At 43.5% G+C, this 24,165-nt stretch overlaps 1 protein-coding gene across 12 annotated transcripts in view; it reads right to left on the bottom strand.

The window, feature by feature from the left end:
• The window catches only part of LOC147006581 (kinesin-like protein KIF27), a 70,954-nt gene that overhangs the window by 22,488 nt on the left and 24,301 nt on the right, over window positions 1-24,165 (bottom strand). For 5 of the 12 annotated variants that reach the window (XM_085868491.1, XM_085868493.1, XM_085868488.1 and 2 more), the window contains exons 4-8: window positions 23,407-24,065; window positions 22,891-23,148; window positions 10,333-10,595; window positions 10,138-10,206; window positions 9,111-9,154 (exon numbers count right to left, since the gene is read on the bottom strand). In XM_085868491.1, the coding sequence (XP_085724617.1) occupies window positions 10,476-10,595; window positions 22,891-23,148; window positions 23,407-24,065 (1,037 nt within the window). In that variant the 3' untranslated portion in view covers window positions 9,111-9,154; window positions 10,138-10,206; window positions 10,333-10,475. Of the gene's footprint in view, window positions 1-7,913; window positions 8,032-8,690; window positions 8,896-9,110; window positions 9,155-10,137; window positions 10,207-10,332; window positions 10,596-16,341; window positions 16,498-22,890; window positions 23,149-23,406; window positions 24,066-24,165 lie in introns of those variants that run through there. The other 7 variants (XM_085868486.1, XM_085868496.1, XM_085868497.1 and 4 more) reach the window with 5 other exon arrangements.

Genomic DNA, 24,165 nt, shown 5'->3' with positions numbered 1-24,165 from the left:
ACAGCTTGTCCCTTCAAAATAGTTTCCCTCCAGTCTCAGACACTTGTCCATCCTCTTCTTCCATGCTTCGATACACCCCCGGAGGATTCTTCTGGAATCCTCCGGAGCTCCCTTGTCACGGCCCTTTTAATGACCTCCACGTCAGGAAATTGGGTCCCCTTCATCACCCCCTTGAGTTTGGGGAATAGGAAAAAATCACAAGGGGCAAAGTCTGGCAAATACGGGGGTTGCTCCAGAATTGGCACGTTCCTCTCCACCAGAAACTCTTGGATGCTCAAGGCACTGTGAGCAGGGGCGTTGTCATGGTGGAGCACCCACGCGTTGTTTCCCACAGATCCCTCCTCTTGTCCCGGACTGATCTCATGAGGTGCCGGAGGTTCTCCTTGCACACGCATTGATTCATTGTTTGACCCTGTGGTAGAAACTCAAAGTGGACGATGCCCTTGATATCAAAAAACGTGATGAGCATGACCTTGACCTTCGACTTCGACATCCTTGCTTTCTTTGATCTTGGTGATGCCGGACTTTTCCACTGATGACTCTGCCGTTTGGTCTCGGGATCATATTTTAATATCCATGATTCATCGCCAGTAATGACTCTCCCAAGCAGGTCGAGATCGTCCTCAAGGCGCTCGATAATGTCTTGACAGACAGTGACTCTGCTGTTTCTGGTCCTCGGACAACAGCGTGGGGACCATCTTTCCGCACACCTTGCGCATTTCGAGATTTTCAGTGATGATGCTCCAGACAGTGTCTTTGTTGATGGAAAGTTCCTCAGCAATCATCCGCACTAGAAGTCAACGATCTGCACGCACCATCTGCTTCACACGCTCGATGATGTCCGCCATTCTGCTCGTTGAAGGTCTTCCAGACCGTGGATCATCTTCAACCTCCTTCCGTCTCTCTTTGAACCTCGTGTGCCATTCAAATGCCATGTACGTGACATCATTTCTTCCCCGTAGACTTGCTGCAGCATTGTAAAGGATTCGGAAGGTGTTTTGCCAAGCTTGGCAAGAAATTTCAGATTGGCTCTCTGCTTTCAACTCATAGCACGACAACTCAGACGAGACAACGTGTAAAGCATGACTTGTACAAAATCACACGAGTGCAGTCAACCATCACCAATCATATATATTGCTGGAATGTTGCGAAAGACTGTGACGCAACTCGTTCATTCAAGTTGTGTAAGTGGAGCACACAGCAGGCTCAGTCCCGTTACTCTTAAGACGGACCTCTTATCTTCAATTAAAAGGCCAAAGTCCAAAATCTGTCCCTTCCTGTTCCCACCCATTCCTGATTATTCCTTTCAGCATGTGGACTTCTGCCCTGCCATTGTGGAGTGGTTTCCCAGCCAGCTCAAATTCCTTCTACAAATGGTCCTGATGGTATTAGTGCTTCATTCCTCGGGAAATGTGGTCCAGTCCTATCCAACACGCTTCTCTTTCACAGAGAGGCACATTCCTCTCACATAGGAATGTGGAGAGACACATTCCTACCCACTGACAGAAGGTCAGTGGATTCTCAATTTAATGCAAGGTTACATCTGGCCTTGCTTTTACTGTACTGCCCTGTTCTACTTTTGTCCAACCCAAACCACCCAAGGTCTCATGCATTCCTTGAGAAACTCTCATCTTTTCAAGGTCACTTTCATTTCAAGCATTTCAATGCTTTTGAGTGAAACCAGAATTCAAGAAGTAATCCCAGCAAAGTGACCTCATCACATTTAGAATCTTGTGTGCTCCTTCCTCTACCTCATGATATTGGATCCTCTTTTGCCCCAATATACTTGGCACACACAGGAGACTGATACTCTCACATGTGTCTTTCTTTCCTTTCCTTTGATATCTCCTTTGTACGATTGCACACTTTTCATGCCAGCATTCAAGTCATGCTCATGTCTTGTCAGGATATTCTCTCAAATGCTTTGACATGTCCTTGTTTGCCACTCCAGTTGTATCATTGACCAATATGGATCATTGTTTCCAACTATTTCATGGCCAGTTGCTATGTGCTATGCTGGCTGTACCTTTGGCCTTATATTCGCTTTTACTGTGATTATCAACCTCGATCATGTTTCTCTTCTGTTATCCAATATTATAAAAATGTAAAATAAATTCGATCACAAGACCTTTTCTTTTCCCGGTGTGTACCGCGGTCTTTTCCTTTTCTTTTTGAATGGCTAAATGTGGTGGAAGAGGAAATGTGGGCAAGGGGATTAAGAAGGGGAGATGCAGAAAACAGGGTAAAGTGGAGAAGATTGTCATGGGGCCCGCAAGGCTAACCCCTGCTTTAGCGGGGAAAATGGCCTTTAAATGCTTGTGTGTTAAATGCTTGTGTGACAAGACCATAACAAGAAAAAGAGGAATCAGATTTCAGACCCTCGCAGGATTTGTTTTGTGTGGTGTATTTTGTGTGGCATTTGTGCGCTGGTGTGTTCCATAATTAGTAAGAGACAAAATGTTAACTGCCACTTTAGAACTGTTGGCAGTGATGACCAGGTACCAAGACGTCCCACTTTGACACAACCATGCTTTCATTGGACACCTTACCCTGACCCATGACGTTTATTATTTTTATTATTCAATTGAATTATAATTATAATTATTATTGCGATTAAAATTAAATTCAAATCAAATGGAAGAGCAAATAGGTACAGTCCTGCATCGGAGTCATCAGAAGGAACCCAAACAAGCAAAAAGCAAAAATGAAGTCATCAGGAGGAACCTGGATAGGATTCACATTTCAGCTGCCACTCTTCTACCCTCAAACCTATTCAGGCACAACCAAGTGAGCCTTATTCAAAAAATCAAAATACAATTAAAAAGAACCCAGATCAGAAAAATTAAATAATTATGGCTGCCAGACCATGTGTCCGATCAAGTTGAAATTTAAACCTTTATTCCCCATGATGACGAGATCATAATTTTGAAGTTTCATATCGATTGTTTAAGCAGTTCCAGAGAAAACATTATTTCATATTTTTCTTCAATCCAATGTGGCTGCCAAACCATGTGACCTATCAATTATTCCTCAACAAACTTGTACACACAAGGCTAGGTGAATATTTGTGTGGTTTCCTCTCAATCTGTTCAGCTGTTCTGAAGAAGATTTTTCTAGGTTTTAAGGTAAATCCAATATGGCTGCCAAACCATCTGACCTGTGATGTCACATGTGTAAACCTTTTGTTCCTCATGGATCGGCAGTTACACTTGAAAGGTTTTGCCCCGATCTGTTCAGCCACTTCAGAGAAGAAGATTTTTGAAGGTATTTATTAAAAAAAACTAGAGGGGGAGCACTCGGGAGAGTGCAAAACCTCCGCCGCCAATACTGCTGGGTCACTCAAGTGAACCTTATATCTTATTCATTAAATATGATGTCAACAGTGCTGAGAGTTATAGTTCTTTTCTCCAACATTTTTTTTTTGGGGGGGGGGGGGTGGAAATCACTTAAAACATGTAAAAATGCAAAAAAAAAAAAAAAAAAAAAAATCGAAATTTTGTTGAAAAAAAAGTTGCAAAAATTTTTTTTCTCCAACAATTTTTTTTGGGGGGGTTGGAAATCACTTAAAACATGTAGAAATGCAAAAAAAAAATTCTCTAACAATTTTTTTGCGGGGGTAAATTTTTTTGGGGGGGGTTGGAAATTACTTAAAACATGTAGAAATGCAAAAAAAATGCCTCTATTTTTTGGGGGGGTAACAATTTTTTTTGGGAGGGGGGGTTGGAAATCACTAAAAATATGTAGAAATGCAAAAAAATTCTCTAACAATTTTTTTTGGGGGGGGTAAATTTTTTTTTGGGGGGGGGGTTGGAAATCACTTAAAACATGTGGAAATGCAAAAAATATTTTTTTTTTCTCTAACAATTTTTTTTTTGGGTGGGGGGGGGACCAAGTTCAAAATTTAATAGCATGATCCTTGGACCATACCTAACCCCCCCACCAAGTTTCGTCGAAATCCGTCGAGGAGATTTTCCATAATACTGTTCACAAACAAACAAACAAACAAACAAACAGAAAGGGGTGAAAACAGTAACCTCCATCCATCTTCGAAGATGGCGGAGGTTAACAATGTGGTTGCCAAATCACGTGACTGATGCCGTCATCAATTTTTTTTTCTGTGGACCATTTTATCCCTGGATGACCCTCAAAAATTCTCATGTTGATCAGATGTGGTGTTCTACATATGCAATTATGACATCATCATGAAGGCACCGCTGACGTCATAAAAATCACTTATTCCGCATGAGGAGTACTTGCCGTGTGCCAAGTTTCAATTTTTTTCTTTGGTGCAGTTTCAGAGATAGAGGTCCAAAGTTTTTCTATTTTTCAACATGCCTGCCATGCCACAAGACCTCTGATATCATAATTCTCCTTACAACATTCTACATGAGTCGTCGTACCTATGTTGACAATTTCGTCTCAATCCGACAAGTGGTTGCGGAGAAAAACATGAAAGTTCTGTATGGATAAACAAACAAACAGACAAATAAACCAATGTCACCTGCAGGGTGACCCGTATCTTGCCAAAAAGTGACCACGTGTGACTTCTTTAAGGTCACACTGAGGTGAACAGAGCTGCTATCCACCAGGAGCGACTCCTTGAGGAATATCTGCCTACGAGAGATTCCGATGAGAATCGTTCTACAGAGTAACCATGAAAAATATGCTTTTGCCTCATAACGTCACCAAATGACGTCATAATGTCTCAAGCTTGACATATCTAGAAAGCACTCATCAAGGTTGTTCAATTTGAGGTACTACATGATATGGTTCCTAAAACTTGAAAATTTGACCTTGGGGTCAAATATGTTTGACCTGAGGCGCTAACCATGAAGGTCAAGGCCAATCGCCACCAAAAATTAATCAGCTGAGCGCCAGACCATGAACTATATTCCCATGAAGTTTGAAGACGATCCGATCAAAATTACTCAAAAAATAAGTGTTTCGTCGACTCCCCTGATTTGCGACTTGACCTTTGACCTTGACCTTTATATTTTTCGTATGGTTAATTGTATCTCTCCAGGACCGTTGTACATGAAATATCAAGAGATTTTGATGAGAACTGAGGAAATAAAATTTTCATGAAAAATCCGTTTTTTCGTCATGACGTCATCAAATGACGTCATAGCGTCAAACTTTTGACACATCTGGAAAGCACTTATCAAGCGCTTTCATACGAGGCATTACTCGATATGGTATCTAAGATTTCAAAATTTGACCTTGGGGTCAAATATGTTTGACCTCAGGCGCTAACCATGAAGGTCAAGGCCAATCGCCACCAAAAATTAATCAGCTGAGCGACAGACCATGAACTATATTCCCATGAAGTTTGAAGATGATCCGATCAAAACAAAAAATAAGGGTTTCGTCGACTCCCCTGATTTGCGACAGTGACCTTGAGCTTTGACCTTGACCTTCAAAATTTTGTGCGCTGAAAGGGACCTCAATAGGCCTCTGATATGCGAAGTTACAAAAATTTCCAATGATAACTGTGCTCTGCAGAATTTTTTATACGTGATCACAGACAAACAAACAAACAAACAAAAAAGACCTGTATCTTGCCAAAAGGTGACCATGTGTGACTTCTTTCAGGTCACACTGAGGTGAACAGAGCTGCTATCCACCAGGAGCGACTCCTTGAGTAATATCTGCCTACGAGAGATTCCGATGAGAATCGTTCTCCAGAGTAACCATGAAAAATATGCTTTTGCCTCATAACATCACCAAATGACGTCATAATGTCTCAAGCTTGACGTATCTAGAAAGCACTCATCGAGGTGTTCAATTTGAGGTACTACTCGATATGATTCCTAAAACTTGAAAATTTGAGCTTGGGGTCAAATATGTTTGACCTTTGGCACTAACCATGAAGGTCAAGGCCAATCGCCACCAAAAATTAATCAGCTGAGCGACAGACCATGAACTATATTCCCATGAAGTTTGAAGACGATCCGATCAAAATTACTCAAAAAATAAGGGTTTCGTCGACTCCCCTGATTTGCGACAGTGACCTTGAGCTTTGACCTTGACCTTCAAAATTTTGTGCACTGAAAGGGACCTCTATAGGCCTCTGATATGCGAAATTACAAAAATTTCCAATGATAACTGTACTCTGCAGAATTTTTTATACGTGATTACAGACAAACAAACAAACAAACAAACAAACAAAAAAAATAAACCAATGTCACCCGCTGGGTGAACCATATCTTGCCAAAAGGTGACCACGTGTGACTTCTTTAAGGTCACACTGAGGTGAACAGAGCTGCTATCCACCAGGAGCGACTCCTCGAGGAATATCTGCCGACGAGAGATTCCGATGAGAATCGTTCTCCAGAGTAACCATGAAAAATATGCGTTTGCCTCATAACGTCACCAAACGACGTCATAATGTCTCAATCTTGACATATATAGAAAACACTCATCGAGGTGTTCAATTTGAGGGACTACACTATATGGTTCCTAAAACTTGAAAATTTGACCTTGGGGTCAAATATGTTTGACCTTAGGCGCTAACCATGAAGGTCAAGGCCAATCGCCACCAAAAATTAATCAGCTGAGCGCCAGACCATGAACTATATTCCCATGAAGTTTTAAGACGATCCGATCAAAATTACTCAAAAAATAAGGATTTCGTCGACTCCGCTGATTTGCGACAAAGTGACCTTCACCTTTGACCTTGACCTTCAAAATTTTGTGCACTGAAAGGGACCTCTATAGGCCTCTGATATGCGAAGTAACAAAAATTTCCAATGATAACTGCGCTCTGCAGAATTTTTTAAACGTGATTACAGACAAACAAACAAACAAACAAACAAAAAAATAAACCAATGTCACCCGCTGGGTGAACCATATCTTGCCAAAAGGTGACCACGTGTGACTTCTTTAAGGTCACACTGAGGTGAACAGAGCTGCTATCCACCAGGAGCGACTCCTTGAGGAATATCTGCCTACGAGAGATTCCGATGAGAATCGTTCTCCAGAGCAACCATGAAAAATATGCGTTTGCCTCATAACGTCACCAAACGACGTCATAATGTCTCAATCTTGACATATATAGAAAGCACTCATCGAGGTGTTCAATTTGAGGGACTACACTATATGGTTCCTAAAACTTGAAAATTTGACCTTGGGGTCAAATATGTTTGACCTAAGGCGCTAACCATGAAGGTCAAGGCCAATCGCCACCAAAAATTAATCAGCTGAGCGTCAGACCATGAACTATATTCCCATGAAGTTTTAAGACGATCCGATCAAAATTACTCAAAAAATAAGGATTTCGTCGACTCCCCTGATTTGCGACAAAGTGACCTTCACCTTTGACCTTGACCTTCAAAATTTTGTGCACTGAAAGGGACCTCTATAGGCCTCTGATATGCGAAGTAACAAAAATTTCCAATGATAACTGCGCTCTGCAGAATTTTTTATACGTGATTACAGACAAACAAACAAACAAACAAAAAAAACATACAAGCTGACTAACATATCTTGCAAAAACTTCGTTTTGGCAAGATAAAAAAAACATACAAGCTGACTAACATATCTTGCAAAAACTTCGTTTTGGCAAGATAACAAGAAGACATTATACAGAGCATGACACTTGCAAAATCCTTAAAACAAATTTGACCTCAAAAAGAATTGGTGGCTGAATTAAATGGCCAAATTCCTTTTCAAATTTCAAGTCAATCAGATGAAAATTGACAATTTTAGAAATTTGGCACATGTTGACCTTTTGGCCAATGTTGACCTCCAAAATAATTGGTGGTTGAATTCAGTGACCTGATATATATATATATATATATATATATATATATATATATATATATATATATATATATATATATATATATATATATATATATCCTCTTCAAATTTCAAGTCGATCGGATGAAAATTGAGGATTTTTGAAATCTCACCTAAGTTGTTGACCTTTGCCCTATGTTGACCTTTTGACCTCGAAAACAATAGGCTTCTTTCTTGTGACAAACTCTATCATGTGGTGAAGTTTCGTGAAGATCGGTTTAAAATTGTGACCTGTCGGCGACAAACAAACAGACAGACAGACAGACAAACAGACAGACAGACACAGAATAACAAAATCGACTGACCAATAAACTTGAAAAATCTTCAATTTTGCAAGTAACAGATGGAGCCCAATGCAATACCCTCGCCAAAAATACGCGTGCTCCAAATTTTAAATCCAAACCAACAATAATTACATCACCATTCAAATGAATGAAAGCAACATGTCACAACAAAATATAGAAATTCTCATTTCTGGAACAATATTGTATGGTTTAGGCTGGCAGTGCAGTCAGTTGGTTTTACACTCCACTCTGAGCTGCCTCCTCTCGGTTTGAATCTTGGCCCAGCTATAAACGGTCATCCTGCGGTGTCCGTGAAGAGTGGACAAGCTTTCAAAGGCACTCAGACCTAACTTGCAAAATGCTTCTCAAACCCACATCATCAAACAAACAGGCAAGGCCAACTGATCGTGAAACTTGGGCAAAAAACTTTCTGAGTCGACCCCACAAGAACGTGGGTATAATTTTGGCCTTTAAAGAAAAAAAATAGTATGAGGTAGTGTGTGGAAAAGAAAGCAATCACTAACATGACAGAACATGATGGATGGTCTTGCAATGTATCTTTCCATCACTTTCCATACACAAACTGCCATGTTATGCACTCTCTCTCAATCTTTAATACATTTGATAACAAGGTCAACTCATATAAAAACGATGCTAATTTCCCAACATAGTGAAGCAAACAATGAAGGTACATCTCCTTTAAGCTCTGTACCATGACAACTTTTGCAGCAACAACCCTTTTGGAGCATCACCTCCAAAATAAAATTTATTGACACTTAAAGAGGAAACGTTCCATGTGCAAAGGATCTGCCTGGGAATACAAATTTTAACAATGGGATCAGTTGGAAGTTTCAGTGTTAGACTCTTCAGTCCCTGTCTCTCTTTTACAAAATTTACCTTATTTTACCACAGTCCATCTGCTGTTGTTAAACATACTGTGGCATTAAATATGTCTCCTTTTGAAATTTGTTCCATCATTAAAAATGAAAAGCATCACAGTGGTGAGCAGGAAGAGAAGGTACTTACTGGAACCTTGAAAACTCTGTGTATCATTGTCCATCAAGTCATTCCTGCAGAAACAATAATAGGCATGAACATGTATTTTCTCGAAATTATTTTCTCCAAACTAACTCGTTTACATATATTTCACATAACAGAAATGTTTCATTTTACAAAACCAACCTGGGCATTATGTAGCCTGCTTCGCTTTTCCATAAGCCCGTAAACTCAAGATACCCTCTTTCCTTTAACTGAATGGATCAATGTGAAACCATCATCCATCCCAACTCTGTTAGTCATCTGTGATAATTTCAACTGTTGCCATGCCAGCTGGGTGGATGTAAGCTGTGCAAACACATGCCAGGGAATTGCAGCAAAGGCCTTCTGTGACTCTGTGGGTCTGACTCCATCTGCAAACCTTCCAACCTGAATTTCTGCAACTCGTCTCCCTCCCTCCTGGAATGAATAATGATGATGTTACCATCCAAAATCTCCTGTTCCTTTTCTGCCCTTTTTGGCTCTTCTGAAAGCCCATATATCTGGTTATTGGAAGGGAGCAACCTCAATGATGCAGAATATGGATATTTAAAGAGACCAATTGGCAGGGAATGCAATCTGCCCTCTAATAAAAGGGTTGGGCTACCATCGCCATATATCACCTGATATTGATTCCGCCTGGCAGTACTTTCACAAAAGCCTGCTTTCTCCTATATACCGGTTTATCCCAACCAGCCTGCCGTTATCCTATCCTGTCGATCCTCTTTGAACTTGTACTATGCATTGTTGTGGTTTAAATCTTTGCAAACCAAGATTATTGCTTTGTTACACAAGTCGTATCTCACCAACTGTCACTGGTTCCCCTTCTTAGGTAAAGTCCCTTTTGGCATTTCATTTTTCTCGGACATTTTTGCTCCCTTACAATGATGACATGACAAATAATAAAATGAAAAGAAAAATGTGATCGACACGTGATTGTTAACTTTCCTTCAAGACATTTTTTTGTTTGTGTGTGTGTAATGTCACAACATCACGACAGTTCTTTGTTATTACGTACTTGGTCTGAGGATTTACAGCAGCGTCTTTTGTTTTTGGTTTCCCTTTGAACAGTCTTTTCCACATTTTGCTGAGTTGAAAAGAAGAAGAAAACAGCAGTTTGTTGAATATGATGAGGAAGATTTATCCAGAATAGTCAAAACCAAGATAAATGCAACAACTTAAGTTTAAAGAGAAGAAGAGAAAACATTATTACCTGAACCATTGAGAAAAGGAAGCTTTTTTAGTTGCAGTATTTGTTGTGAAGGGGCTCACTTCTGGGTTCTGTTCTAAAAAAGTAACTTTCTTCATTTTCATCTGTGATTCTGGAGGGACCACATCCACCTTTTTAGCCGTGTCTCACGTTGCGAACGCTGGCTCGAAGAGAGTTCCGCGTTGTTCTTCTTCTTCTTGTTGACTGGTGGAATGACGCGGCTCTTGGACACATTTGTCCTTGTTCTTCGAATGTGTATCACTTTGCTGAAAAAGAAAATAAATCGAGATTATAGTGCAAATGTGTGAAACGTGATCTTTTTAAATGTCTTTCCTTTCAACAAATGTTCCACAACACAACCTCCCTTCACATGAACGAAAAGAAAAATATGAACAAAGGTTCCAAAGAGTAAAAGCCAAAAAAAATTAAAACAAGCATTTACACATGGTTTACCTCACCTGCAGTGGTAAGGGAATTTGAATTTATTGTAATTATTTAAAATACATTGCAAGTTTGACATTTGTTGGCACACATTTGATTTCTGAAAAGAGACGAGTTAAAAGTTGCTGAACATGGGATGCATGGCCAACTGCTACAACACTGATGAATGAGTGGAAGAAGGTATGGTAAGAAAAGAGAAACCTGGATTAACTATGACCGATTTGGATTTGCACATCAACCAAGTGAGAAAAAGCAGCTATCATCACAAAAGTGAGCAAACCTCATTTGCTGAAATGATATTAAGAAGCGGTACCTTCTGGGTGACCTAAAAAGCTGAAATTTTTTTGTGCCGATGGACATTGAAGCTGATACACTGGAAAAAAAATAATAATAACAGAATCGGCGAACAACATCCATAAATGAATAAATAAATAAATAAATAAATAGATAAATAAATAATGAATGAATAAATAAATAAATAATCGAATGCAGTTGAGCGACCTGAGACAATGGGGAAGCATGGTTCGTATGCTTGTACAATGTGTAAGCACACCCCTTTTCTCAGCTCATTCTAACCACTGGCTCACTGATATTAAAGTTTGGTACTTTCTGGGTGACATAGAAAGCAAAAATTTCACAAGTCAACGGACATCGAAGCCGATACAGCCAGAAAAATCACAGAACCATTGGAAAGTGTCCGCAAATGATAATAAAAATAAATGAAAAAAATGATTCAAAAAAGTAAATGCAGGTGAGTGACCCGAGACAATGGGGGAAGCAAGGTAATTTTGCATGCTGACAGACATCGAAGCCGATAAGCGAGGAAGAAATTCCAGAACCATCGGAAAGCGTCTGTAAATGAAAATATAAATATATGAAAAAAAAATGATAATAAATAAATGAAAAAAAATGCATGTGAATGAACCCAGAAAATGGGGAAACAGTCCATTGTTGCATATAATGTGAAATCGCACCATGATATTATTTATATGAATAAATAGATATATATTTAAAAATCTATACAAAATACATATTGTTGGGGATTCGCGCCTGCCGGCGTGCGGACGGCCACGTAACTCGAATCGCGGCACGTCGCCCACCGGACGGACAATCCAGTCGTGACCCTCTCGGACTAACGCCGGGAACCAGTCACGGGTGGACCTTTCGGTCTCACCACGATCGTGCCAATCGGCCCCCGCGTGGGATAGGGTTGCTCGCCAAATTCGACCTACCTAAGTACCCACACGGAGGGTAGACCGGGCGATCGCACCTCGCCGCAGGTCGACTTCGGACACGGGCCACTTAAGCGACCCGTTCCGTACTATCGGGATAACCGAGCGGTGTTATTCGTCGGCCTCGACGGTTCGATTAATTATCGGGCGTTTTAGCCCACGACCAACCCTTTACGTGAAGCAAGATGGGGATTCAATAGAGGAAAAGACGAAGCGAAGCGGGAAAACAGTTCAACATGAAGCACATTTATTTCGCGATGAACGGAAAGCACACATATACAATTCCACCAAAAGCACATGTAAAAGAAGAAGACAATGCAATATTACACAAAAAGCAAATGCAACAATGCAGATCTAACCGACTACCGGGCACACGGCAACACTTATACAATTTTACTTCACAGACGGCGCCGACAACACATATTCCCAAAGCAAAAGAAAAGAGAACCACCCTCCAGGATGAGGCGGGCCTGGGGCCGAGACCGTGCCGGGCCTACCCGTCTGATGATGTGACGCAGAGCGGCGGCGGCGCCTCAACTCCGCGGGCCTCGCGGACAGTGTCTGGTAGGGGGTGGGAGAGGGGCCCCCTTTGTCGCACTATCTCAGCGCGGGGGGAAACAGGAGGGGGTTGCTGATGCTCGGGGGAAGGAGGATATCACCCTGTCTCGGGTCCCGCGGCGAGCGTCTCCTCCTCCACCTCGGTCGCGTTGCTGGCCTCTCCCTGTGCAGCTCCCGGCACCGACGCGAGCACCCCCTCGTCCGCCTTCGCCGCCGTCACCTCTCCACTCTGACTAGTACCACTTCTTTCCAGCTCCACCGACGACTCTCTTGAACTCCGCACACTCAACTCAACTTCCAACTGAACTGCCTTGACTGACGAACGCAGCCGTTTATATAAGCCCCATGGCTTCGCTCTTTCACCCTTGACCCTCTGCCTCCGACCCTTCACCTGGCTCCCCATTGGCCCGAGGAAAAGTGGGCGTGAATGCTTTTTGATCCATGAATTTGCATATAGCGACCGCCCTCCAACGCCCTGGAGGCGGGGCCAAATCGCCCCTCGCTCACCGATTGGACGGAACAAAAGTGGGCGTGAGTCGTTTTTGATCCGTTTTCTGCGGAAAGTCTGTGATGTTTTTGAACACGCTGCTCGGTGCGCGCCCCGCACGAGTCCAGCATCGGCGCCCACGAGTGGCGCGAGATGGTGTGGATGAGATGGTGGCGAGTTGTGACGGTAAAGGTCGTGGCGGTTGTGGTGAAGTGGCGTTGTGGTTGGTGGTTGTTGTTGTGAAGCGGCGTTGTGGTTGGTGGTTGTTATTGTGAAGCCGCGTTGTGGTTGGTGGTTGTTGTTGTGATGGCTGTTGAGACGTGGTTGGTGGTGGTAATAATGGCGGCTGGTCCAAAATAAAGATAGTAAAAGAAAAACGGCTATCCTGAAGAGTCGCAGCCCGCATGAATGACATTTATTCCCTCTAGACAACGGGTTTGGGCCAAACTACACATATACTTACAGAGATATCTCACCGAAGGGACCTGAATGGTGGTTTGTGAATTTCGTCAACCACAACAATATATTTATATATATATATATATATATACATATATATATTTATATATATAATACATTTTGAAATAGCTACATATATATTTATATATACATATTTATATACATATATATATTTATATATATATTTATATATATATATATATATATATATATATATATATATATATATATATATATATATACATAATGTTGTGTTTCTCCGCCATTCCGGCGTGCGGGCGACCGCTTTTAGCTAAATCACGGCCGTACGCGCCCACCGGACGTGGCAAACCTAGTCGCAGCTTTCGGATCAACGCCGAAATCCAGCTACGGGTGTGTTCTTAATCACACCGTAAATCAGCAAACTATTCTGTCTGCGCGCGACAGGGTCGATTGTCGAATTGTCGATTTACCTAAGTATGCGCGCAGACAGAAATGACGGGAATTTACACCTCGACGGAGCCTGCACATAAACGAGCCGTTCTTAAGCAGCTCGCTCCATTTGCGATTTGCCGAGCGGTGTATTATCGCGAGGCCCCGTCGGACTTGATTATCTTATCAGCTATTTAAAAGCCAGCTAATATCCCAAATGCAATACAGCAGCTCAATCGAGGGAAAGGACGCAACGAACAGGTCAACAATCACACAAGGCATTTATTTGTTACACACGAATGCAATCAAACATGGATGCAATCATGCACGTATGCAATCAAACACGTATGCAATCATGCAGGAATAAAGCAAGACGAAGAACTACAACCGTTCTATTTATTATGTGCACTTATGACAATTCGACTTAAGGACATGGCGCCACGACATTCATACAAAGAAAAACCCCAGGAAAGGGAAAGGGCAAGAACTGGACCTTGTGGGCCTTTAATAGTTCACGGAGCTGTGAAGACCGCAGGAGCTCTGAGAGGCCGCGCTGGTTACCTGCTACCTTTGTGGTGACTCGCTGGTTGACCCTAGACGTTTCCTCGACACGGCCGTTGGCGCTGCTCGACTTGGTTGGCCCAAGCCCCGCTGTGCGGCCAAGTGGTTTGGGCCGAGCCGACGACGCCTCCGAGGAACGAACGAGCCTTTGCTCTTTCGAGAGTTGATGCTCTTTTAAGAGCCCGTCCGTTCCTCAGTGTTGGCGATCTCTCTCCGGCTTTCCCCACCGACTAGCAGTTCTGGGCGGCACGGCAGGATGGCTGCGCTCCAAGCTCCGATTGCCCTCCGCTGGACTCGAACCCTGGCTCCAAGCTCCAGACTTCCACTCTCTGCAGCTCCTCGACAGACTCCGAACCCCGACAGACTGCTTGCTTGGCGTTCAGCGCGTCTTTATATGGGGTCCGTGAGTGAGGTCTGATCTTTCAGCTCTCACCCTTCACCCCTCGCTGGCTCCGCCCCTTTTGATCTTTTGATCTGGTTTCGACGCGAATCTCGGAGAGAGCGGACGTGGTAGAAATCATCAGCTCCCGCGTCTGTCGGCGGAGATGGCGCTTGTCCGTGGGATTCGCCGTGGGTGGCGAAAAGATGGTGGCGTTTGTGGAGATGAAGGTGAGGCAATGTTGTGGTTGCTCTGTGGTAGGGATGGTGTGGTTGTTGAGGTGGTTGTGGTTGGCGCTTTGGTGGTTGTGTTTGTTGAAGTAGTGGTTGTTCCAAAATAAAGATAGGAAAAGAATAATGCCTGACTCAAAGATCACAGCCCGGTTTCACGAAAAATTCCCTTGAGACCTCAGTGGGGAAATCTGATCTGAACACACACTTATCGACATAACTGATCTCTGGGAAGCCTGAATGGTGTTCTGTGAATTTCCACAACCGTAACAATATTTGTATATATATATATATATATATATATATATATATATATATATATATATATATATATATATATATATATATATATATATATATATATATATATATATATATATGCACAGACACACACACAAATACCACCCATCGCTTCACTGACAGGAATACCAAAAGGAGAGGGTGGAGAAGAAAATATGGGAGGGAGGGGTAGAGACAGAGAGAGAGAGAGGGGGGTGGGGGAAAGAGAAGAGAGAGAGTGAGAAAGAGAGAAAGAGAGAGAGAAAGAGAGAGAGAAAGAGAGAGAGAAAGAGAGAGAGAAAGAGAGAGAGAAAGAAAGAGAGAAAGAGAGAAAGAAAGAGAGAAAGAGAGAAAGAAAGAGAGAAAGAGAGAAAGAAAGAGAGAAAGAAAGAGAGAAAGAAAGAGAGAAAGAGAGAAAGAAAGAGAGAAAGAAAGAGAGAAAGAAAGAAAGAGAGAAAGAGATAGATATAGAGAGAAAGAGAGAAAGAGAGAAAGAGAGAAAGACACAGAGAAAGAGAAAAAAAGAGAAAGAGAGAGAGAGAGAGAGAGAGAGAGAGAGAGAGAGAGAGAGAGAGAGAGAGAGAGAGAGAGAGAGAGAGAGAGAGTGAGAGAGAGAGAGAGAGAGAGAGAGAGAGAGAGAGAGAGAGAGAGAGAGAGAGAGAGAGAGAGAGAGAGAGAGAGAGAGAGAGAGAGAGAGAGAGAGAGAGAGAGAGAGAGAGTGAGAGTGAGAGTGAGAGTGAGAGTGAGAGTGAGAGTGAGAGAGAGAGAGAGAGAGACAGACAGGGAGTGGGGGAAAGAGAAAGGGGAGAGTGAGCAGTTGGAGGGGAAAAGAGAGAGGAGGGAGAGTGAGGTGGGGTGGGGGGAGGGAAGGCAGTGTCAGGTGAGAGGAATGGAAGGCAGGTGTGCGGTGGAGCGTTAATTACGATTCATATTTTGTCATCAAAATGATTCTGCATAGAATAACAGTGAAAATGGAAACAAGGTAATGCTTCAAATCCATTTTATACCAGTCACACTATAAATACCGCTTGGAGATATACACAGCCGGGACAGGTCCAGAGACAAACACTCTCCGGCCATAATCACCACCCGACCATGTCCGGAGACAGAGATGTGCAGGAGGGTGCTGCACTGCATTGGGAGCGGGCAGAACGAGGATGGGACAGAGAGAGAAATGGGTGGGGGCAGGGGGGTTAGCAGAGGGAAAAGGTTATGCTCTATGAACAACACGCACGCACACACACACACACACACACACACACACACACACACACACACACACACACACACACACACACACACACTCACACACGTGCTTGGCCGATATCAGCAATTTTTCAGGCATAAGTAGATTGGGGTCAGTGTGATTACCAAATACAGTACACACTGTATACAACTCAAAAACCTTGAGTAGCTTTCACTGTTGTTTTTGGGGGAATTTTAATTACGAAATAAAAAAACAATGTTGCATTTATGCAGGCATTTCAAGGAGTTGGACATCAACATTAATCTTTATAAACATCTGCATGGGACGGGTGGAAAAAAAAAATTTGGCTCGGTAATTTGGAAAACACGAATTCGGCAAACGGCTCAGAAATCGGATGTTATCAAATACATTTTGGTTTGAAACTCACAAAGAGAAACCATACAGCTTTTGTGAAGCAGCCCCTATAACCAGTAGCTTTAGAAACAGTTGCGAGGACAAAAGAAAACCTGATGAAACCTCCATAACATACAGGATTAAACTTTGCCACCACAGCACCCGTAATAGGCATGGCATACCCACACACCTGTGGAGAGTCTCTCCAGATCCAAATCTACCCATATGTACTATGCCAGTGTGTGCTGCGTTGCTATCACGACCTTGTATAGTAACGGTTGACTGTACATCCCGATCAGGACACAAAATGTTCCGCTATAAAATGCCCGGTGCTCGTCAAGTGGCTTAAGCAAGCACTCCAATGGAACGCTTGGCTTAGCAAGCAATTACCTTCGATAAACCCATGCACCCGGAAACGCCCGAGTAATATCCGAATTGGACAAATGAACACTTTTTTAGCCGTGTGAGCTGCTGCTACGTTCGATTCTGCAGCTTAACTTTTGTAATTCAGCTTAGTTTAAGAGATTATCGAGGTTATGGCATGTGTGGAAATGAAATAAAGCCTCAAACGCTAGCGACTCCAGGCGTTTATAAGCATTGCAATATCTCCAGCGATTCGTCGGTATCGATAATGAGTGAGGAGAGTGAAAAACAAAGGGAGGAAAATCTTTAAGAAATTGTTACGGCCTGCTACAAGTCAAGGCTTGGATGAGCAGGCGAAAAAAACATGGCGGCTTCAGACCCCATCAAGGAAAACCAGGATAAGCCTTCAAACCCCCATGGAGAGCAAGGTGGCCAAGGATGTGACTGACAAAGGATGTAATTAAATAACACCATTAATTATATTCAAAGGGGGTGTTTTAATTAACCCAAACGCCCAATTTTCACTCTTGCATTTCCTTAGAGTTCTCCGAGGATGCCTGCAAAGATTCGGACTGGTGGGTTTCATAGTTTTGGAGTTATGGAGGAGACACACACACACACACACACACACACACATATTTGGAAAGATATCAACATGAAGACATATCTGAAAGATGAGGATTATGAGATCTGGAAGATTAACAAAATGAGGATGAACAGTTTAAGGATTTTAAAATCCTTAATGGAGTTTGAATTTGGTTGTGAATGCTTGTTTTAGTGGTATTACGCATACGAGCCTTTCCACAGTCATGGGTAACCATTGTGTTACATACATAGTCCACATAAAGTGTGTCCAGTTTATCTTGCAAATGAGGGGAAATAAAAGACTGACCCTCCACTATTGGAATCCAACAGTAAGAAGATAATCTAACCCAGCACAATTTATTGATGGGGTGTTCTGTCTTCATTAACAGAAATGTAACAAATGTTACATTGACATTCAAGTTGTTGGCATTACCACCTTAGTTATTTTTTTCTAATCAACTGAATATTAATTTTAGGTTGTGGTCAAGAAATACTATCCTTCCTTATGTGTGTGTGTGTATATATATATATATATATATATATATATATATATATATATATATATATATATATATATATATATATATATATATATATATATATATATATATATATATATATATATATATATATATATATATATATATATATATATATATATTTATATATATTGTTACGGATTCGCGCCCGCCGGCGTGCTGACGGCCACGTAACTCGAATCGCGGCACGTCGCCCACCGGACGGACAATCCAGTCGTGACCCTCTCGGACTAACTCCGGGAACCAGTCACGGGTGGACCTTTCGGTCTCACCGCGATCGAGCCAATCGGCCCCCGCGTGGGATAGGGTTGCTCGCCAAATTCGACCTACCTAAGTACCCACACGGAGGGTAGACCGGGCGATCGCACCTCGCCGCAGGTCGACTTCGGACACGGGCCACTTAAGCGACCCGTTCCGTACTATCGGGATAACCGAGCGGTGTTATCGTCGGCCTCGACGGTTCGATTAATTATCGGGCGTATTCAGCCCATTACCAACCCTTTACGTGAAGAAAGATGAGGATTCAATGAAAGAAATGACGAAGCGAAGCGAGAAAGCAGTTCAACATAAAGCACATTTATTCGCGATGAACGGAAAGCACACATATACAATTCCACCAAAAGCACATGGAAGGAAAAGAAACACAATGCAATTTTACACAAAAAGCAAATGTAAAAGCGAAGACACAATGCAGAGCTATCCGACTACCGAGCACACGGCAACACTTATACAATTCTACTTCACAGACGGCGCCGACAACACATACCCAAAACCAAGAAAAAGAACACCCTCAAGGATGAGGCGGGCCTGAGGCCGAGACCGGGTCGGGCCTACCCGTCTGGTGATGAGACGCGGAGCGGCGATGGTGCCTCAACTCCGCGGGCCTCGCGGACAGTGTCTGGTTGGGGGTGGGAAAAGGGGCCCCCTTGGTCGCACTATCTCAGCGCGGGGGGGAAACAGGAGGGGGTTGCTGATGCTCGGGGAAAGGAGGATTTTTACTCTGTCTCGAGTCCCGCGACGAGCGTCTCCACCTCGACCAGGTCGCGCCGTCGGCCTCCCTGGTGTGCAGCTCCCGGCACGACGCGAGCACCCCCTCGTCTGCCTTCGCCGCCTCTCAACAGCTCCGTCCTCTTCGCTCCGACTCCAACGCACACGACGACGACGACGACCAACCCTTTTTTGACGAACGCAGCCGCTTATATAAGCCCCGTGGCTTCGCCTTTGACCCCCTGCCTTCGACCTTTCACCTCGCTCCCCATTGGCCCGAGAAAAAGTGGGCCTGAATGCATTTTGATCCATGAATTTGCATATAGCGACCGCCCTCCAACGCCCTGGAGGCGGGGCCAAATCGCCCCTCGCTCACCGATTGGACGGAACAAAAGTGGGCGTGTGTCGTTTTTGATCCGTTTTTGGAGCGGAAAATCCGTGGTTTTGTACACGCTGTTCGGCGCGCGCCCTGCACGAGTCCAATACCGGTACCCACAAGCGGCGCAAGAACGGTGGCGATGCGACGGTTGCGAGGTATGACGGCAAAGGTCGTGGCTGCCGTGGTGAAGCGGCGCCACGGTGGGTGGTTGATGTTGTGACGACTGTTGAGACGTGGTTGGCGGTGGTGATAATGGCGGTTGGTCCAAAATAAAGATAGTAAAAGAAAAACGGCTATCCTGAAGAGTCGCAGCACGCATGAATGACATTTATTCCCTCTAGACAACGGGTTTGGGCCTAACTACACATATACTTACCGAGATATCTCACCTAAGGGACCTGAATGGTGGTTTGCGAATTTGGTAACCACAACAATATAAATTATATATATATATATATATATATATATATATATATATATATATATATATATATATATATTGTTGCGAATTCGCGCCCGCCGGCGTGCGAGCGGCCACGTAACTCGAATCGCGGCACGTCGCCCACCGGACAGACAATTCTGTCGTGACCCTCTCGGACTAACGCCGGGAACTAGTCACGGGTGTGCCTTGCGGCCTCACAACGATCGTGCCAATCGGCCCCCCGCGTGGGATAGGGTTGTTCGCCAAATTCGACCGACCTAAGTACCCACACGGAGGGTAGACCGGGCGATCGCACCTCGCCGCAGGTCGACTCCGGACTCGGGCCACTTTAAGCGACCCGTTCCGTACTATCGGGATAACCGAGCGGTGTTATCGTCAACCTCGACGGTTCCGATTAATTATCGGGCGTATTTAGCCCACTACCAACCCTTTACGTGAAGTAAGATGGAGATTCAATGAAAGAAAAGACGAAGCGAAACGGGAAAAACAGTTCAACATAAGGCACATTTATTCTGCGGCAAAAGGAAAGCACACATATACAATTACAACAATTATGCACCAAAAGCAATTGCAAAAGAAACACAACAATGCAGATCTACTACCGACTACGCGAGCACACGGCAACACTTACACAGTTTTACTTTACAGACGGCGCTGACAACACATATACTCAAAAGCAAAAGAAAAGGGCCACCCTCAACGACAAGGGGGCAGACGTGGTCTGTGGGCGCGAGACCGGGCGGAGCCTACCCGTCTTGTGATGAGCCGCAAATGTCGCGGCGGTGCCCTGACTCCGCGCTCCTCCACGGGTTTCGTTGGCACTGATTGGAATGGGGTGGGAACGGGGCCCCCTTTCCGCACTATCTCAGCGGGGGGGGGGGAATTGTTGATGCTCTGGGGAAAGAGGATAGCTGGCTTGCTTGGGTCCCGCGATGAGCGACTCCACTGCGACCTCGACCGCGCTCCCAGCTTCCCCTCTCTGCAGCTCCCCGACAGACTCCGAACCCCGACTCTCCTCCAGACCCGTCTTGACTGCTGCTGCTGTCTTGACTGCTGCCACACTCCGCCGCCGCCACACCTCTCCAACTCGCCCGAGCCCAAAACCACTGAATTCGCCCCGCCTCGGCGCTTTATAGTATGGCAGGAGAACCCATATGCAAATTTCCGGATCAGGATGAGCTCGGGGGCGGAGCCACGCTCGCCCATTGGACGGAGGAAAAGTGGGCATGAACCTCCCCTGATCCTCGAATTTGCATATATCGATTCTACTCCGACGCGCCTGGAGGCGGGGCCAAATCGCCCCGCGCTTGCTGATAGGACGGATCAGAAGTGGGCGGGCGTGCATCATTCCTGATCCGACTTTTCCTCGGAAAGGCCGCTGTTTGCACCCGCGGCTCAGCGCGCGTCCCGCACGAGGCCAAGACAGCCCGACGCTCGGTGCCCACAAGCGGTGCGGGAATGGCGGCAGAAGGAGGAGAGGTGAAGGTGGTGGAGGGTTTATTGTGGCGGTGATGGCCATGGCGACGCTTGGAATGGCGGTGATGCGATGTTTACGGGAGCGAGCCGTGACGGTAAAGGTCGTGGCTGTTGGCGTTGTTGTTGTTGTTGTGAAGCGGCGTTGCGGTTGGTGGTTGTTGTGTGATGGCGGTTCAGACATGGTTGGTTCAAAATAAAGATAGAACAGAAAAACGGCTATCTTAAAGGGTCGCAGCCCGAATGAATCACATTTATTCACTCTAAACAATGGGTTTGGGGCTAACTACACATGTACTTACAGAGATATCTCACCTACGGGACCTGAATGGTGGTTTGCGAATTTCCTCAACCACAACAATATATATATATATTTTTTTTTTTTGATTTTTGTACAGCTTTTATGGAGATATGCACTTACCACTAACGCTATCCTTTGTTACACATTTGTCATTTAGGTTAAGTTATGTTATCACAAAAATAACAAGACCATATTTTTAAAGGTTGTGCAGCTTGAGCATTTCGTTTCTTCATGACGAATTGACCGATAGCATAACGTTTGTTACTCTGTTTTCAACCCCCCAGCATTCACATTAAAGTATATTTTTGGCAAATCCAGGGTGTGGGATATCATAAGTAAAGTCTTTTTACACATATAATCTAAAAGTCTCAATCAAAAATGTATGTGCTCATATAAAACTCTTGGTAAATCTATTTAGTTTTTAAGATAACACTAAAGACAAAGATTTATTCCCATCACAGTGAATAAAATTTTATCAGCCCGCTTTAATTTTAGGACAATAGCGGTTTTGCTATAAATAGTATATATCTACATTTATATATACCTAAAAACATGTCAGTGGTATTATATGGATACTTTAAGAATTCTATGATAGCTCCTGAAGATAAGACCCTTAAATGTAGCATATTACTGTGGAACAGCCCATATATTCTTGCTCTCTCACACTATTCACTAAAATAATTTACTCACAAGGTATCAAGTGGACAACACTTGGCATGAACAATTCGATATTTCAGTGAGAATGTCAACTACACCTTTCAATGATCACCTCACATGAGAGAAAAATCACACAGCGTTTCTCAATTACAGAGTTAAAGGTCTGTTGGAACATTTGTGTACATCATGGTGCTTTACCTCATGATGAATCTGCAGTATTGAGGTGTGTTGTAATTCTTTGTCAACACTTTTTATGCTGCAATCAAAAACGGATTTCTTCATCCGGAGAATCCAGATATCGATGCACTCTATTTGCTCTGGTTTCAGGTTGTCGCTGTTTTTCAGATCGACGAACAGGTCAAACGCCTCATGTGTGCTCCTCTCAAGGTGTTTAAATTTTCGCTGCATGTTCAACATCCTCTCCTCCAAATTTGCAAAATCATTCTGCAAAGGCTTCTCCCACAACACAAACACACACCCATCCTTGCTTTTCACACAAACAATTCTCAATTTACAGAGAAAATGAGGTCAAATGCAAAATATAGTCAAAATCTAATCACTGCACTTTACACAAAGAACAACACATCACAAACAAAGTTCCTCTACATCAGATCAATACACGTTGCTGTCAGTCACATCATACCGAAAGAGGACACATGCCCGAATGCATCGGACCCACACAAACAGTCAGTGATATCAAACCAAAAAACAAACCTCAGTTGGTGAGCTTCTCTGTGGAGAAGACACATGCTGACTTTTCTGCAGATCTGGTTGAAGAGCCTCTTTCTGGTGTTGCAGTTCCTGCTTTTCCTGTTTATCGCCGTGATTCACAATCGGATTATTTTTTATGTCCCTTGCCAGCTTTGCGTATTTCAACGATATCAATGTATCTTTGCAATCTTCCAAGGCAGGGCTGATACACACTATCATTACTGTCCTGGCATTCCCTTCCAAAGAATCCTTCAAAATCCTCGTCAATTTGGAATGTCGAAAAGGGATGCGGGAATTGTTTTTTTTGTTTTGTTTTTGGGCTGCGAGAGAACTGATGAAGTTTGCAAGTATTGTCAAGCTTCTGTTAATATTGATCCCCTCCTTGAATTCCTTTGGCTTTTCTGACTTGCATATTCTTTCATGTCCAGCCAGATCAATAAAACTAAACTTTGATTTTATTACTTGGTCGTTCAGATTTGTGCCCTCTGTGTTTTCTCTGTGCATTTTCTGCTGGCTAAGGAAGAGGGTGAACATCACATGAGATCTGCTGGACCGCTTCCTCAACAATTTATTACCAATCTGCCTCTTGGCACTGCCCGTTTTAAGAAGGTGGAGAAGATCTATCTGGGTCTTCACTGCACATTCGTTGACTCCACATACAACTGAAGGAAGATAAAAAAGAAACACATTTGTTAAGTTTTATCAAAGGCACGAGGTAGACTTACCAATATATCCGTGATTGTTCGTCGTATAGAAGACAAC

The sequence above is a fragment of the Eptatretus burgeri genome, unplaced genomic scaffold (assembly GCF_056783735.1).
Source record: "Eptatretus burgeri isolate ZD-2024b unplaced genomic scaffold, Ebu_testis_v1 Ebu_testis_scaffold_3163, whole genome shotgun sequence".
Taxonomy (NCBI): domain Eukaryota; kingdom Metazoa; phylum Chordata; class Myxini; order Myxiniformes; family Myxinidae; genus Eptatretus; species Eptatretus burgeri.
This window is presented reverse-complemented; position numbering and strand designations above follow the sequence as displayed.